The sequence below is a fragment of the Sminthopsis crassicaudata genome, chromosome 4 (genome assembly GCF_048593235.1).
Source record: "Sminthopsis crassicaudata isolate SCR6 chromosome 4, ASM4859323v1, whole genome shotgun sequence".
NCBI classification, from domain to species: Eukaryota; Metazoa; Chordata; class Mammalia; order Dasyuromorphia; family Dasyuridae; genus Sminthopsis; species Sminthopsis crassicaudata.
In genome coordinates, this window is record NC_133620.1 from 426,426,786 (window position 1) to 426,446,160 (window position 19,375).

General features: G+C 33.4%; 1 protein-coding gene across 1 annotated transcript in view; it reads left to right on the forward strand.

Annotated features, from left to right (window-relative positions):
* The window catches only part of EEIG2 (EEIG family member 2), a 74,191-nt gene that overhangs the window by 8,849 nt on the left and 45,967 nt on the right, over positions 1-19,375 (forward strand). The window contains exon 2 of the mRNA XM_074262854.1: positions 18,283-18,403. Coding sequence (XP_074118955.1) covers positions 18,283-18,403 — 121 coding nt within the window. The remainder of the gene's footprint in view (positions 1-18,282; positions 18,404-19,375) is intronic.

The following is a 19,375-nucleotide window of genomic DNA, read 5'->3' on the forward strand; positions in this document are numbered from 1 at the left end:
AGCATCAGGGTTTCATTCCCACTTTTACTATTTATTCTGATACTTTGAATGGGCCTCCTCATCCACTAGGTTTTTTTTTTCTTAATTGTAAAGTGAATAGGTTGAACAAAGTGAATTTTTGGTTTTTTGAAACTGTATTCTTCAGCTCTCTCAGGTTATAAGTATCTATCTACACAGGCCAAATCCAGTTCTGATGGACACAGAAGTTAAAAGTTAAAACTGACACCATTCTTCCAACATGGACTGGCCTGTCCTTCTGGAGAAACCCAGTAGGCTTCCATATCTAGGAGCTCACCTTATTTGGTGCTATACTTAATAGATAATTTCTGCATGAGGGGGAAAAAAAAGAAGGCTTCATGGAAAACATGAATTCTGAACCTGGTTTTAGAGGCTATTTAAAAATCTTGTTACTATATAGCTATATTTCATAGCTTAATCATGCTGGAGTATGCTCACTATAGCACCTTGATATTATTTTCCAGGAGAATTTTTTATGATTACTATGTTGTATTATTAAGGGTGGCAAGCATGTTGAGATATAGAATGAAATATGATGAGAAATATTTGTTATTCACATAGAGTAGAAGGTACCTAAGAAGAACTAGGCTGATATCCACATTTTATAGATGAAAGAACTGAAGCTTAGAATGATTAGGTCATTTGCCCTATTATTCTACATATTGGGAGCCAAATTGAGTCTAAAACATAGGTCTCTCTTCACCCAGTCCAGTGTTTCCATCACATTAGGATTAATGCAGTCTCTTTTAAAATGCAGGCTTTGATCTAACATGTATTTCAACAATATTTAATATGTATTGGACTACCTGCCAGCTAAGAGAGGGGATGGGGGGAAGGAAGGGAAAATTTGGAACAAGAAGTTATGAAAGGATCAATCTTGGAAAAATTACCCATGCATATACTTTGTAAATAAAAAGCTTAAAAAACAAATAAAATAAAATAAAATACAGGCTCTGTTCTAGTCAGACTATATTTAGTATGTCACATCCACTTCTTGATGTCACATTTTAATGGCGATATTGACAAACTGGAGTAAGTAAGTCTATGGAAAGAAGCCTAGGAGGATGTGGGTCAAGATTGTCACCATGAGAACAGCTTATATTTATCATAGGGCTTTATGGTTTGCAAAGCATTTACTTATACCTTACTTCACTTTTGCCTTACAAGTACCATCCCAGAAGGCAGGTAGGAACATTAGTCCTGTTTTAAAGAGGGTGAAACCAAGGCTTAGACAGATAAAGAGATTTGCCTAAAATCCTACAGTTAGTAAGTGGCAGAGCTGGGGCTTGAGCCCCATCCCCCCAAGTCTTTTATAAGAGTTGGGATTTAGAAATGGAGTGAATATTAGGGGGCCTAGTACACACTTCTTGTTTTATGGATCAGAAATTTGAGGCTCTGAGAGGGTAATAAACTTGCTTATGGTCATACAGGTAGCAAATAGCAGAATTTGACTTGAATGAATGTTTCACCCTGAACTTTAGGATTCTGCCACTTGAGGAATTATTTAAAGTTGTTTGGAGGGGAATGTTAGGAGAGCTGAATTAAGTATTTCCTCTTCTCAGCTTCTGGAAGTCAGAGCTTGGCTTTGAACCTAAATTCTCTGGCTCCCAAATTCAGTATTTCTGTATATGTAGTTTGGGCCAAATTCTCAAATAATTATGGATTTTATTTAGGAGGCTCTGCAACATTTTGGGCCCTTTTGCAATGAGTTCACTATTATCCACAAAAAGCTAAAGGATCTCACCATTACCAGGGTTCTCTTTTCATGCATTTCTTAAAATGCTCCAATAACCTTTTTTTCCATTTCTTTTAGGCAAATACTATTATTAGTTCCTCCGTCCTTTCCTGTAAAAAAAGAAAAAAAAGCCCACTCCTTGTAACAAATAAGCATAATCAAGCAAATAAATCCATAGATTTGCCATGTCCAGAAAAATATGTCCCTGCACCATGAATTCAGCATCCCTCTGTCATATTTAATTATCAGTCCTCTGGAACTGTGATTGATCATTGTATTGATCATAGTTCTTTTAAGTCTTTCACAGTTGTTCTTCTCTATAATGTTGTATTTATTGTATAAATTTCTCACCTAGTTCTTACAAGTCTTCCCAGTTTCATCTGAAACTGTCCCTTTTGTTGTAAAATTCCATTCATGCATCATGATTTTTTCAACTATTCTCTCTTTATTTCCTTTTTTATGTGCTATAATAAAAATAGCTATTAGAAATATTTTTGTTCATATGGGTCTTTTTTTTCAACTTCATGTTATAGATTGAGTAGTAATATTGGTGGAACAGTGTGCATAGTTTGGTGATTTTGCAGCCATAGTTCCAAATTGTTTTCCAGAATTTTTGCACTAATTAACCAATAATGCTGTGCTTATCTTCATAGTGGTAGCTTTTCCAGTAATTTTTCTCCTTGTAATCTTTTTTCCATAAGATGGGACTCTTGAGTTGCTTTATTTGCGTTTCTTTAATGAGTAGATTTGGAGTAATGTGGCTATTGATAGCTTAGACTTTTTCTTTGAAATTTAGCTGTTCATAACCTTTTGATCTTTTAAGGTAACAATGAACTCTTCTAAGACTTTTCTTTGGAGAGGAAATAGGTTCTAAGTTTCTTTCTTTCTGTGACTTCTGAAGGCAGATCCTATCTGATTTATGTCCATATTTATGTTTCTCATATCATTTGCTGAAAGTTAAATGCATTTTAAATCTATTATATGATTGCTTTGGGAAAATGCTCAACATTTTCCTTTTTGAAAGCTGCTTTTAAGCAATGTAGCTTAAAAAGTGGCCTATATCCAAGAGTTATTTTGTCTTAATGAAAAAGGACAATATACCTGTAATATTGATTTTTTTTGTCTTTATCATGTTAATTTAATTTCATTTGACTGAAGCATTATTGTAACAACTTCTAACTAAAATTTCCTAGCTCATCAAAGGCATTCCATTGTAGAGTGAATTAGTGGATTTTGTAGTAATATGAAAGGATTTTTTTTTAATGTTTTACTTATACTTTTTCTAAGCAAACTTAGCCTTTAGTCAGAATATGATTTTCTCCCCTTCCCTTCCACATTAGTCCCATGTTTTACCTCCAAATTTCTCTACTAGCCAGGGATCTCAAATTTCTATCATGAGTTATTATTTTGGGTTTAAGTCATTGCCTCAGAAAGACACTCTTAAAATACTATCTTGACTCTCATGATAGCTTCTGATTGTTGTCTCTGTTCTCTGTTGTCTTTGACTCAAGATGATAGGACCAAAAAAGAAAAAGGGATGGAAAATAAGACTTAGTAGGACCTTGGAAAAGACCAAAAGGAAATTTATTCTAGGATTTGTTTATATACACACTGACCTCTGGGATCGTATTAGTCCTTAATTGTTTAATTAAACTAATTGGTAATTTTGTCCAATAAGATCATCGGAATTCTAGGTTATATAGAAATAGCCACTTTTTAATAAAGAAATGATGCCCAATTCCATTCTAGTTAGAAGTACTTTAAAAGTGATCTCTTCTAGCAGGATTACCTTATTAGAGGCAGTCTTCCATAAATAAATTCCCCAAGAAAAGTTTCAGGATGGCTGTGAGAGACTTGCTGCATGTGAAGTATCGTCTCTATGTACGATCCTTGAGGGCAGAGACTTTTTCATTTTTGTATTTGTTGTATCCTTCATACTTTAAGGAGTAATTGTTTCTTTCAAATGCTTTTAAAAATGTTTTTTTTAAAAGTAAATAAAAGCTAGATCCTGAAACAGAGCTTTTTTAATGAAAAAAAAAATTTTTAATGCCTCTTGAGAAGTATCATCATATTAAGTAGAGGAATAATTGTATTTTCGAAGCAAAGTCAGATGGATCAGACGTCTTGTGGAGAAAGTCATGAGAATTCTCACCCATAGTGTATCTCTGGTAGTTTCTCCTCTGTCTTTTGACTAAGAAGAAATAAATGGCAAGAAAAGGATATTTTTGACAAGGAAACAAAATACTTTTTTCTTTTGCAAATAAAAATATTTAGATCCTAATGGTTAATAGACAGTCACAGATTTAGTTGTTTAGTAGGGCAGTCAGAGCTAGCAAAACATTAATACATTAGAAGGAAGTAGCATTCTCATCTGCTGGCTTCTATTTTACTGCCTACAAACACAACCAAGTCTTTTCAGCCAAAAAACCCTGGCTAGATTGCTTTGCCCTTCTAATTATCTTCCCATATTTCTCCTTTGGTTTTTCAGTACAGACTCTAAGAAAAAGCTGTCTACACTTGGTCCCTCCACTTCTGTCTCTCCATTTAATCCTCTGCAGTTTGCTTTCTCATCTTAATACTCAACTGAAACTGCTTTCTCCAAATTTACCTGTGATCTCTTAATTGCCGATTGTAATAGCTTTATACTTCAATATCAATTAGTGACTCACTTCCACTCACCCTACTTATCTAATTCAATTGCTAAAATCCTTCTTCCTCCCCCTTAATATCTCTCACCTCAACCCCTTCTTCTCTAGACAGCCACCATCATAGTTTAGATCCTTACCCCTCTTGCTTATACCATTACAATCACCTACTATTTGATCCTCCTACTTCAAACATCTCCCTCACAGATCTCATTCCACCCTCCTCCCCATACCACACCCTCTCAACAGCAGCTCCCTGTTATGTTTAAGAACAAACAGGAGCTACTTTCTTTGGCATTAAAGGCTCTTTTTAAACCTGATTTCTTAACAGTCACCACCCAAATTTCCTGATCTAACTGTATAAATAGATAGAGATTTGATGCTTACTAAATGTTCCAATTATAAGCCAGAAAAAGTTAACCTTACTCTTCTCCACATACTCTATATATTCCCAGTGACAATGGCCTGGTTCTTGTTCCTTAACACAAGACATTCCTCCATCTCTTGATTTTTTTTTGTTGGTTTTCCACCAGTGCCTAGAAGGAAGAATTGCAATACCTTTTAAGGGATAGTTATTGGAAGTTTTTTGTTTTTGTTTTTGTTTTTTTAAATTTCAAGCTCTCTTGCCACAAATATTGACCAAGCTAACTATAAAATGGTTTATGAATATTTTATGCAAAATTTCTCATTAGAACAATCCCTGTTCAGTTAAGAGATCTTTCTTTTTGTCAGAATGTGTTTAAGATCAATGAACATACAGTGAAATTTCAGTTTGGGAAAAGCTGAAAAAGAAAGGGATACATTTTAAAACGTCATAAGGAAAAAACTTCCACAGATACAATTGTAATGCTAAGAGTCGGGACGTAGTAAACTCCTCATACTGTAAGAATTACATTGAGATTGTCTGGACTTCGATAAATTTGATTGTCTGTAAAATTCACAATAAATTGTGAATGAGGATATTCTTAGTTCCAAGTCTGCTACAGTAGAACTCGGAACCAAGGGTTCATATAAATAATTATTTTAATAAAAAATATCCAATAATCCTGGATCAAAGGTAACCCACAAGAAAGTAAAAAGCATTTCAACAGTATGCAAGTAAGTTCCCTCAAATTTCCTAATAACCTCCTAAAACTTTTTTATAGCCTCCTTGTCCAAAGGGCTGCTAATATCTAGTGGTGGAATTTATTCAAACTGCCGGGGTCTGCTTGTATGCTTCTTGTTTTACCATAGCCACAATTGAAGGTTTGGAAGTATGGATGGCTAGTTTAAGCCTCTCTGGTTTGCTGGCCTACCACTCTTTGCTACTGGAATACTTGCATAATAAAAGATATTTTGTTCACCTCCACGTATCTTTAATTTAGGGCTTATAGGTAGGAGTGGACTAAGTATCTGGCCTGGGGCAAGTCACCCTACCTTATTTGCCTTACTTTATGTAAAATGAGGGGGAGAAGGAAATGAGAAACTACCCCATTTGGGGTCATGAAAAATCAGACAGGAATAAATGACAAAATTTCTAATTGGTAAAATGAATAAGAAGAGAGATTCTGTGGTGACCTTCCAACTTATATTTCCTTGAAAGCTTTTTAGACCTCTCTTATCTAGTAACCCGGGTAATAAAATATTATAGCCAGAGAATTGAGATTATTAGCCATTCAGTTCTTTTCCTGACTCACCACTGCATAGTGAGATGCCTTTTGGTCTCAGAAACCTAGGAACATTGCTCTCAGTTTGTGAGAGGAATTTTTGATATTTAAATTCACAGTATTTTTGTGTTTGTAAGTCTTCCTGTATTTTTTTGGTTTTGTATCAACTCTCTTTCCTTATCTGTAAAATGGGGATAATAATAACCCCTACCTTCCAAGATTGTTGTGAGAAGAAAATGAGGTAATAATTGTAAAGTGCTTAGCTCACGGTTCTTGGTACATAATAAGGAATATAAAAATGTTAACTGTCTTTTTTTAAGCTACTATTTTGTAGATTAGCAGTAGTAAATTTGATTTCTGATTATAGGTCAGCTTTCCCTTTATCTTTTCTTGCAATCATTAGTTTAGTTTACCTTTTCACAATTCTTCATCCTATAGTTTTTTGTCTGAATCTTTCCATAAATCCTATATCAAGAAGTAATTTCGAAAGTTCATATAGCAATGCCCCCCTTAAAAAATCACCCTCCCTCTTTTTCACAAATAATACAAATAATTTTATCTTATTTTATTTAAATGAAGTTAAAATTTGTTTTATTTTTAATAACCGTATGCAAGGATATATGTTAAAATTACATGGATATTTACTGATAAAAATTCTTTACCATTTTTATATTTATAACATAAAAGTAATAGGGAATTGTATTTCCATTGCTATAAATAAGTTTCAGATAAAAGAAACTAAATACTAGTCACAGCTGCCTTTCAAAATAATAACCATGAAAATGCTACTGAGACAATGTGGTACTGTATAAGTTAGGGGTCTCAAAAATGGGAATCGTGGCCTGACAGTAAGAGGGTAGTATCCTAACCCCATGATATGTATATATGTAAGATCTACCAACTAAAAGATGGTAGATGGGATCCCTTCTCATTCTCCCTCCTCGCCAGTTGTGGGGACTTATTTCTATTGCAATCAGATCTACCCTTATACCTCAACACTTTCCCCCACTTACATGCTCCTACTCTCTCTCATTTTTGAGTTGGGTATTATTCCCACTCCTGCAAATTATCATTTTAACTACTACATGGGTACACATAGCAATATTTGTGCAGATACTATAAGAAAAATTCCCCCACTCTTAGCATACCTAACCTTTGTCCCTTAAGATTACCTTGTGTCTGGGCTGTGACCTGTAACAGCCCTTCCCCCATCCTGACTTTTCCTTTTTGATAGGGCAGTGAGTCAGACAGGCTGACCAGACATGGATCTTCATCACAAATTCATGCCTTTCTCCCCAAACCCATCTTCAAAATCTTCTATACTTCCATGTACCACCTGTAAGGGACAGTGGTGTCAGAACTCAAATAGAAATGGATCCCTGTAAGCTGCATTTTGACTTAAAAAAACATAAGTTAACATTGTTATATATCCATTTTTTAAAAACATTTGCCATGTCTATTTTAATCTGATTCTGGCCATAATTGGGAATTTTGCTGGCTAGGAATGTGATACTTCTGGTCTAGGTCCAATCATTCAGATTTACAACTTCAATATCCCTCTCTGCCATCTCACATATCCAGTTATTGTGAAAACAGCTCTCCACATCTCCCTAGTGTCCCTTCTCTATTCTCAACAAAACTTTTTCATTAGTTCAAGCCCTCATCAATTTCACTTGGACTCTTGTTAATAGCCTCCTAATAGGACTCCTTGCTTTAAGATCTTGCCTCACTCTGATCATCCTTCCTCCCCACAGGTGCCAAAGTGATTTTTCTTAAGGGCAGGTCTAATCATATTAGCCTTTCTACTCACTTAAGTGGCTCATTTTTGATTCTAGGATTAAATATAATTTTATCCTTGTTTAATTTCTATTTTTGCATAAGTAATACATAAAGTATAAAGTAACATAAAGATTAGAAGTGCATGTTCAAATATTTGTTATTGATAAGACTATGTAATCTGAAAAGTGTGGAGAGAGTAGTAGAAAGAGAATTGGCCTGAAGGCTAGAAAGGCCCTCACCACAGTTTATTTAGAGTATTTTTTAAAAATCAGCCACCAAATAGAAAACTTTTAGGAGAATTTTTTTGCTATAAAATGAATTTGCTTCATCTTTATTCATATCATTAGAAATGTTAAAGTTTCTTCTTTTAATTTATGTACTTTTTAAACTACTTTGGCATAAGGAAGCCAGTGCTTTTAAGAATAATAAAAAAAAAGTTCCCATACTCCGCCAATTTCATTATACCTCTCAATTTCCTCATCTGTAAACTACTGATAATAATATCATGTGCCTCACAGAGTGCTGGTAAGGATAATGTGAGTTTAAAGTTTGCAAAGTGTCTTACAAACCTTTAAATTCTACATAAATTTAAAAATTGGAACAAATTATTTTGTACCTACCAATGCAGCATGTCAGCTGATCATGTATTGTCTTGTATTCTTGTACAGGACCATCAGCCCATCTTTTTTTAGCCAGACATGCTTTTAATAATGTCTCATGTACCAGAAAAACTAATTGTAATATTAGCATTTTTAAAAATAGAAAAGTAAATTATTTCCTTTTTAAAATATTTGTTCTTAAAACTGAGTTTCAGATTCTTACCTTTCCTCCCCATTGAAAAGGTATATGTGAAGTTATGCAAAACATTACTAAAGTAGTAATGTAAAAGAAAACAGATCTCCCCTCTTACCCCCCAAAAAAAAACTCAAGAAAAAAATTTAATATGCTTCAATCTGCATTAAGATTCAATTAGTTTTTTCTCTAGGTATGGATGGCATGTTTCATCATCAGAGCAGTTTTGGATCATCATATTGCTGGGAATAGCAAAGTCATTCATATCTGCTCATCTCACAACATTGCTATAACTTTGTACACAATAGATTTCATGTTGCTTGAGTTCATGGAGGACTTTCCAGGTTTGTTTGTTTGTTTTTTCCCATCGATTATCCTGTTCATCATTTCTTTAGAACAATAACATACCATCATGGTCCTATATCACAGTTTATTCAACTATTCCCCAATTGATTTCCAATTCTTTGCCTTGAGAAGAGAGTTGCTATAAGCAATATATAGGTCCTTAGGAAACTAGATGATTAAAATATATATATTCCATAGGGAGGAGAGGAGAGGAAAAGAAAAAGAGAGATATACAAGTAAATGAGCTTTCTGGGAGGAACCTCAGAGTCCATGCAATCCAACCCTCTCATTTTATAGATGAGGAAACGGGGATGTAAGGGGGTTGTGACAATCATCATCATCATCATTTTAATTGTTATTACTGTTAGTAAGTCACAACCTCTGGCTCCCAGTTCCTCATTGATATTATTGTCATTTTAATTAATATTATTCTTGCTAGATTTCATATAGCATTTTAAGGCTTGCAAAGCACTTTACATATGTTATCTGACTTAGTTCTCATGTAAGATAGGGCTGTTATTTTCTCCATTGCACAGATGAGGAAATTGAGACTGAGAGGTTGAGTGATTTGCCTAGTGTTAGTTAAATAGTTATTAAGAGTCTGAAATCTTTTGAACTCAGATCTTTTTGATTCAAAGTCCACAGGTACTAAGCAACAGAAGTAGAATGTGGATCTAGTTCTTTTATTCTAAATGTGCACTTTCTGTATTTAGCCTTCCACTGTTTTGGGTTATTTGTGGCATATTAGACCATACGATATAGAACTGAAGGCAACTTTAGAAATCTTCTAGTCTAAGACTGTTATCTTCCTGATGGGGAACCACAACTCAGAGAGATGTGAGATACTTGCTGAGGTTATTGAGGCCTCTAAGATTTAATAATCGTTCTAACACCTTAATAATCATTCTATTTCTACAGTGTTTTGAGATTAGCTCTCTCCTGATTCCTGACCCAGATAGGACTGGGTGTATAGATAAGGACCAGCCTATTATTTCCTAAAAATTGGAAAGGGCTAACCTCACTGCAATTACATTTTAAATAACAAGATGTCTATTCCATTTCATCAAGGAAAGTCAATCTGCTTTAGTGAATGAAGCTTTTATCCTAACAAAAACACAATTCCTTTAAATATCCAAGTAAGTAACTGTGTAGTTAACAGTGATCTTACTACAAGGTTAGCTGCTAAATCTTAATGGATTTCTGATAAAGGCAAAACAATCAGCTATTGTTCGCACCCAAAAAAAAAAAAAATACATTTGACACACTTTTAAAATCTAATCTAGATTATTATCATTTTCTCTAACACTTTAAATCTAGACATTCAACAGAACAATAAAATCAAGCTCCAATAATAGCATTTTCCAATTACCAGAGTGCCAATGTATATACTAAACATTTAGCAAAAATTTAAGGGAAGTGTACACTGAGTATTAAAATCACCACCTCCAACAAATTATAGTCCTAAAACCTCCCATAGGTCTCTTTTTAAATTTTATATTCCCCTATTGTGAGAGTCACAAGGAACATTGGTTTTTTGTCATGTTTTAGTTTGAAGATATCTTAATATTAAGCTAGAATTTTTGTCACTTATTTTTTTAGATAGCTTTCCACTATATATTTCAGTTTAGCTAGGACTGGTATGTCAATTTCACATAGAACAAAATAAAAATCTTTGCAATGCCACTGAAGGACATGTCTTAAAATGTTGTGGCTAAAATTATATAGTTTCAGTATAGATATTCATTATTGGATTATTTTCAGCTTTTGTTCCAGAGTCCCTAAGTGACAAGTATCTTTTATTTAAAAAAAAAAAAACCTATATGTATATATGATTATATCATAAAATATGAGTATATAAATATATTTATACAATATTATAAATATATAATATATTGTATATGAAGAACATAGAGTTTACATAATATATAACAATTGTCTTACTTTGTTTAAAGGTCAAACTGGGCTGAACTCAACTGTGTACATTCTTAATAAAGCATTAGAATTCCTGAAAGCAGTTCCTTAGGTCTGTTTTCAAAAAAACTACTCCTATTATCTGTATAATGTGACAAATAATAATGCCTTAATGAGATTGAACATGTTTCAGATCCATTGAGTTCCTTTGGAAATAATGATTACATAAATGCCAGTTGTCATTATGGTGGTGGTTGTTTAATAGTGGAATTAGAGCAGAATGTTAAAAGATTTTTCCAGCACACTATAGTTATTAGCTGTTTACTAGACCCACTACTCCAAGCATTTTCACATGCTAGGTGCTAGAAATACTCTCCCTTCTTTCCTGGAATTCTGAACCCTCTTCAAAGCTTAGTTCAGATACCACCTCCTCCAAGAAGCCTTTGCTGATCCCCCCTCTCCAAATTTACTAGATATTTATTTTGAATATATTTTACATTGACTTAGTATACCTTAGTAGATCTTCCCCCTATAAACTAGGACTAGTTTGTATATCTTTTTATTACCACTGCTGAGTACAATACTTGGCAAAGAATGGGTACTTAAATGCTTGTTGAATTGACCTGCCCTTAACTAAACAATACTCTGAAGACCTGGATGATCTCTACGGGCCCTTCCAGGATTCAATTTTGCCTGTTCATTCTGTATAGTCTGGCCAGAGTAGAACAATTTCATAAAGGTAGATTCTAACTTCATTAAAATTCTCACATTTATTACACATTTACCAATTTGTTTGCAAACTTAGAGGCAGTTTGTTATATTGATTGGTTACCATGGAAACAAACTCAGAAAAAGTATTTGGCAACTATGACCAAAGTCACATTAGTGCTTTCTCTTCTGTGACTCATCAACTTCCGTTGAATTTCATAAGTCACTTTAACTACGTAAAAGAAACAAAGCAACAGAAAAAAAAAAAGATTTATTTTAATACAGATAAAGACAAGTGTTTCTAAAACAAATAGAACAATACAGTTCTAGGCACCAAGTGCACTAGCACTTTCCTTTTTAATGGGCTAATTTTATTGACACTTTATATTAATTACAGTACTGGAAAATTACTCTATTGAATAAACCACTGGAAAAATAAGAATATGAAAAAACTCAACACCTAACAAAGAGATTTGGATTTGATGTTAAAGGATTAGCACCTCCATTTCCTTACTTTAAAAAATACAGGCTTTGGGTTAGAAAAACTTGATCTTTCAAACAGACAAGATCACTTCTTTGCTCTTTTCATCTTCTCAGTGACCCTCTTACTCTTTCGAATGAGGAGAAAAAGCTAGAAGGTCATTGAAATAATGTCTCTACATCCAGCATAAGTCCAAGGGACTATAACATTTCAGCCTAAAGCTTTTTTTAAATTAAAGTTTTTACCAATTTAAACATCATCTGTTTATAGCATGTTCTTGTGGTTTGCTTCTGGAATAGTAGGGAAAACACTGAATTGAGAGTCAAAAAACCTGGATTCTTTGTGTGAATTTATATGTAAAGTAGTGTAGCTTAAATACACACACACACACACACACACACACAATATCTTTACAAATTTGTCAATAAAAAGAAAACACAGATTATTCATGGCTTTTCTGCCCAACAACCTGTCAACACAATGACCACTTTCTCCTTTTCTTCTCTTCCTACTATCCTGGCTGTTGAGCCCAACTTGGTATAGGAATTTAAGTTTTGGAGTTTAGGCATTTGTGAAGCTTCTTTCTATAAGTCTATGCCTTTGTCCCTGTTTCTTCTTAACAACCTTCATACCTATTTCTTTTTTCCATCTCCCAGTATATTTGTGCAGACTGGCCAGAAAACTTGGAGAGAGGTTCCACAAAGACACTATGAACATGTCCTATAACTTCAACCTTGACAATGGGGAAGGGAAGTTGTATGCAAATATTAGTTATTATTTTATTACATCCAAATAAAAAATTAATGACAATTCCAGGTAATTAAGAATAAAATCATTAGTAAAGCTAAATAAGGCATTAAATCTATTTCTAGGAGTCACTTTTGCCTGCCATGGCAAAATATAGTGAGATAAAGAACATTAAAACTAGTCCCTCAAGAGGGAAATTTCCTAGTGAGAAGGCATTTAGTCACCCATTTTATGGAATTTTCAGTGGCAATTTTTAATCTCTCTGCTTATTTCCTTACCATGATACATTTAGAATCTAAACCTTGTGTAAGATATATACTAGGCAAATCACAACGAATGTGTGATATCTATCATGGGAATATTTACTCTATAGGGTTTTTATAAGGACCAGTGAAACAATGGGTATGAAATATATGTATATTATTATTGAAATGTGATTTACTACTTCTGAAGTACACTAACTATATATGACCCAGAGCAAGTGGTTTACTCCTTTAGACACCTTTAAGATTAAACCGTAGGGGCAGCAAGGTAGTGCAGTGCATAGAACACCAGCCCTGAAGTAGGAGGACCTGAGTTCAAATCTGGTCTCAGACACTTAATACTTCCTAGCTGTGTGACCCTGAGCAAATCATATAACCCCAATTGCCTCAGGAAAAAAAAAAAAGATTAAGTTGTAGCTCTGGTATTGATCTGTATTGTTAGGGGGTATCCTCAGAAGCAGCTTGATATACCAACAAAGCTGACTACTTTGTGTGTCCTCCACCAAGTGATTTGTAAATATCTGTAAATTAATGATTTTTCCAAAATCGATATGTATTTATCACACAAAATTGACAAAAGCTAGCAACAGAAGGAAGAAGGTTTGAACAATGAAGAAATTGAATAATGAGTCCTAAAAATAAATAAAAGTAGCCCATTTTCTTAAATTCTGCTAAATGAGTGATGATTAAATAGGATCAAGTAGGAAATTCTCTTTCTGAAATCTTAATCTTCAAGTGTTCTGAAAAAATCCTTTGACATTTTCACTATTGAACTATGACAACAACAATGGCAATTGGCAGTTACATAGTCATTGTTTTCAATGAACTCAATGGAAAGCAGTTTGGGAATACTCAAATAAAGTGACTTAAATGTTCATACTTTTTGACCTAGAGACTTCATTAATATACCTCAAGGAAATCAACAATAAGAAGAAAGTCCTCATTTATACCAAAGTATTTCTGGCAGTACGTTTCATTACAGCAAAGAATTGGAAACAAAATAGATTCTCATCTAATGGATAAAGGATAAATTTTGGTATGGGAATGTATTGAAATGTTACTAGACTATAAGAAATATGTGATGAATATAGAGAAGCATGAAAATATTCACATGAATTGATACAGGAGCAAGTAAGCAGAATCATGAAATCAATATATGCAAAAACTACAGCAGTGGAAAGTAAAAGAGCAACCACACACAAATCAAAAATGAATGTGACAACATGATAAAGAATTAGTAGGACTCAAAAGAAGAGCCATGAGAAGATGCTCCCAAGTCAATTCATCTTTTAGATGGGGGTTCTGCAGGGATTGCACACTGTGCAACTTAAGATTTTTTTTCCCCTATGTGTTGATTGGTTATCTGATTTTTTCCCCTCTTTAAAAAAAAAATAGTTTGTTACTTGAGTTGGCTTTCTGGGAGGGAGAAGAGAGAGCAAGGGATATCAGAGAAAACTGATGGTGTTTCCAAAAAAAGACATCAATAAAAAAACTTATTTTTAAAGAATATTACAAATGAGAATTAGGGCTGGACTGAGTTACGTTAGTGGAAAGAAAAGGGAGGATATAAGAGAGATTATGTAGCTAGAAATGATAAACCTTTGATTACAAAATTGATTAGAAACACTTGATTAGATGTGGAGGAAAGAGTTAAGAAGAGAAAGAAAAATAGAGAAAAGACTCCAAAATTGATAAACTTGATATCTATATGCTTTTATCCAAGTTATTGATAAGCATATTAAACATTGAACTCCAGGGCACTCTACTGGATCTTTTTCCAAGTTGTCTTTGAAACATTAATACTTATTCTTTGCGTCAGGCTATTCAACCAGTTTCTTTTTAAATTAAACTTTTTATTTTCAAAATATGTACATGGATAATTTTCAATGCTCACCTTACAAAATCTTGTGTTCTAATATTTTCCCCTTCCTTCCTCCCAATCCTTTCCCTAGACAACTAATCCAATATATGTTAAATATGTGCAATTCTTCTATACATATTTCCACAAATATCATGCTGCACAAGAAAAACCAGATCAAAAAGGGAAAAAAAATGAGAAAGAAAACAAAATGCAAGCAAACAAAAGAGTGAGTATATTATGTTATGGTACACACTCAGTTCCCACAATCCTCTTTCTGGGTGCAGATGGCTCTCTTCATCACACGATCATTGGAACTGGCCCAAATCATCTCATTGTAACAGTTCTAATTTAACAGTTCTAAATCTATTTAATGGTACTACTATTTAATCGCATGAGATGATGATTCTTATCACTGCTTACTTTTTTAATCCTAACTCACCATCTCTTTATGAACACATTCTAGAATTTTGACAGGAATTAAATTAAACTCACTGGCATGTAATTGCAGACTCTATACTCTTTCCTTTAAAATATACCTTAGAATATTTGTTCCACAGTATATATTTTTCTGCATATATCTTAGTCATGACATCCATCTGTTTTTTCAGGAACTCGCTTAGAAGCTAGGTATTGCTCCACTTACTGTGGATATCAGCTCCCTGTTAACTCTTTCTATATTGACCATTCCGTACCTAAATTATTATTCTCAACAGAGAATAATAGGTGAGCTCTGCCTTTTTTTTTCCCCCTGAGGCTAGGGTTAAGTGACTTGCCCAGGGTCACACTGCTAGGAAGTGTTAAGTGTCTGAGATCAGATTTGAACTCCAGTCCTCCTGAATTCAGGGGTGGTGTTCTATCCACTGCACCACCTAGCTGCCCTGAGCTCTGCCTTTTTTCTCTGTTGTCCATCATCGTCATACCCATCACAAATAGTTTTTTTACTTTCTTTGATCCTCCTGTTTTCCCTAACATAGCTTTAAAAAAACAAAAAACAAACAAACAAAAAAAACTTTTTATTGTACTTGACAGCCTCACTTTACGTTTAGCATGCCTCACAATTTTTGACATCTTATTACACTACATGTGTAGATTAAATTCAACAATTGATTTTCATCAGGATTACAATATACAAAAATAATTTAGTAACAAAATGGTTTGCTTTATTATGGTTGTTTGTTTCCACATTGGTATTACTTAATACTTTCATGATAATTTAGAATTTTCTCTTAAATCATTATTATATTTAGAGGTACTATTGCAGTGGATAAAGGACCAGGTCTGGGTTCAAATACTGCCTCTGATACATATTGGTCCTTTGGTCATGGGCAAATCCCCTAACCTCTGAGCACCTCTCAGTCCAGTCCCTAAAACTATTAGTGACTGATGAGAGGCAGCATGGTATAGCACAGACTATCAGGGAAATGGGTTCAAATATCAACTAGTTGAGCAACTCTTTATTAGAGATAGCCCAACACTGACACCTTGGTCTGGTTCAGTGTTGAGATAAAATTAGATGCTTATGGATGCAATTGAAAAAGGATTTTGTTTTGTTTTTTTGCTTAGTTATAGTACAGAGAAGATATTAGCACGGATAAAATAGTACTTAGCTTCAGCTTTGGTAGATGTAATCTCTCCCATTTTTAATAGAAACATACTGGTCACCAGAGTAAGGTATAATGATTCACATGATCTTAGGCATCCAAAAAATCTAAAAGGCCCAGACTCCACTTATATGTGACTTTGTATGCCCTTAGTGACCAGCTACATCAAAGGAAGGATTCTTAGACTAAATGTTATTGAGCTCTACTGAACTTTCAAAAAAGCAAATCTGGCTATGGGACAAACATATAACAAGTTGGGCCTCCTTCTGTTAGGATTACTAGGTGAGAACTCAGGTTGTCTGGACAGTGACAAGGTGAGAATTCAGGTTGTCTGGACAATTACAAGATGAGAACTCCTTCCATACTCCAATGAGAATTCTAAAAGCGTTCTAGAAATCTTGGTAGGACCACTCACATCCAAGATGGTCTCATTTATAACCCCTTCAAAAAACAATCCTTAGGTTTCTAGGAGGATAGCAGTAGTACAGGATTGGGGGGTGGGGTAATAGAGAGGGAGGAGGAGGGAGGAATGGGTGAGAAGAGAACAGAATATAGCTAAATTTATTTATTTATTTATTTATTTTAGTAAATTTATTTTTAATATACATTACTTTATAAATCCTATTGGGAGAGAAAAATCAGAGCAAAACAAAACAAAAAAACATGGGCGATATTTAAAAACAAAAAAGAAGTGTACATAGTATGTGTTGATTATATTATGGTTGATTTATATTAATATTTATATTTATATTATATCTTTAATTCTTTTTCTGGATGCAGATGGCATTTTCTGTCCAAAGTCTATTGGGATTGAGAAGAACCAAGTCTTTTACATGGCACATTCTTGCTATTATTATTTTATATAGTTATATATATAGTTTTATATAGTTATATATATTTTATATAACTTTATATAGCATAATATGTAGCATAATACATAATATAATACAAGGTATAATACTATAATTATTATGTACATAATGTATTATATTCCTAGTTCTGCTTTTCTCACTCAACATCAGTTCATGTAAATCTTTCCAGGCATTTCTAAAAATCAGCTTGTTCATCATTTTTTATGGAACAATAATATTCCATTATCTTCATATACCATAACTTGTTCAGCCATTCCCCAATTATGTCATCTACTCATTTTCCAATTCTTTGCTACCACAAAAAGAGCTGCTACAAACATTTTTGTACATGTGGACCTTTTCCCTCCTTTGAGATTTCCTTGGGATACAAACCCAATAATGATATTGCTGGGTTAAAGGGTATGTATGCACAGTTTTATAGTTCTTTGGGTGTACTTCCAAATTGCTCTCCAGAATGGTTGGATTATTTCACAATCCCACCAACAGTGTATTAGTGTCCCAGTTTTCCCATATCCCCTCCAACATTTATCATTAATTATCATTATCTTTTCCTGTTATCTTGACAATCTAAGAGGTATGAGGTGGTATCTTAGGGTTGAAGCTAAATTTATTTCAATAAATCATAGCTATATGTGAGGTGAAACTGTATATACACATTGAGGTATTGTATTTTTTTTAGTTTACTTTGGGTGATAAAAATATTTCAAAGAAAAATTTCTTAAACAGATTTTTAAAACAAGAACATCAATTTGTATTTTCCCCTTTTTGTTATTTTCTAAAAGTCCTAATTGCCATTTCAGACTAAAGTACAAAAGTATAATTTTTTAAAAAACATATCTATTATAGTAATTAACTGATTCCTTTGTCTTCCCCTCCAGGGAGGTAGTGCAAGCAAACTGTGTTCACTGGAGAAAAAAGTTCTCATTTATGTGCAAAATGAGTGCAAGTGCTGTTACGGGTGTTCTGGATCCTTGCATCTACAGGGTCTCTGTGAGGAAGGTAAAAATAGCATACAATTTTTCCTTTTTACAAACCATAATTATTTCTATAGTAATTTTCTTTGTATACTGTGCCTTTTCTCTTTTGTTACACCTATGATATGTCATATAATTAGGCTTCTCGTGATTATAATTATAATTTGCTACAGAAATACAATAAATTTGAAGAAAATTTTAAAGTCAGAAATATAAACCTAAGGCAAGAAGCCTGTCTCAGCCTTGTGTGTCTTACTATTAATGATACTGCATAAACATATTGGGGTTGAACAAAGGCAAACCAGGAAATATGCATAAAGAATATGTAAATACATGGACCTAAGTACATGATATTATAATAGTACTTTAGAAGACCAAATGTATCTAAACAGACTTTAAATAAGGTTGGATACTCTACTCTTCTATGCTAGATCAAAAGAGATACATTTTAGCCTTCTTAGTGACCATTTAAAATGAAGTAGGTAGCTTTAGTTTTCTCTTTTCACCCACATAGCTAAATTAAATTCACTGTATTAAAATAAATATACATGAAGAATCAGAAGATTTCTATTTAGATCCTGCTGTTTCTTTCTGCTTACAAGTTGTGTAACCTTAGCAAGCCATTTAACCTAAGATTCAAATATCTCAACTATAAATTTAGAGTAATAATTTCCACCATAACCAATTCATGGTCTTGTTGAGAGGATCAAGTTAAATAATGTGTGTGAAAATATTTTTGTAAATTTTAATTGTTATGTTATTCTGGAAACTGTATGTTGGTATTAGGCCAGTAGTACAATTTCAGCTACTAAATTTGGGCTTTTATAAACCTGTTACTAAAATCAGACTTAAAAGAATCTCTCCTTCTTGAAATAGAACTATATGTATTATTATATATTTAATTATTGTTTAAGCATTTTAAAAAATTGGAATAATAATCAAACTTTTAAAAAAGTGCTGAGTATGGAATTACCAAAACCCCAGAAACTCGCAAATA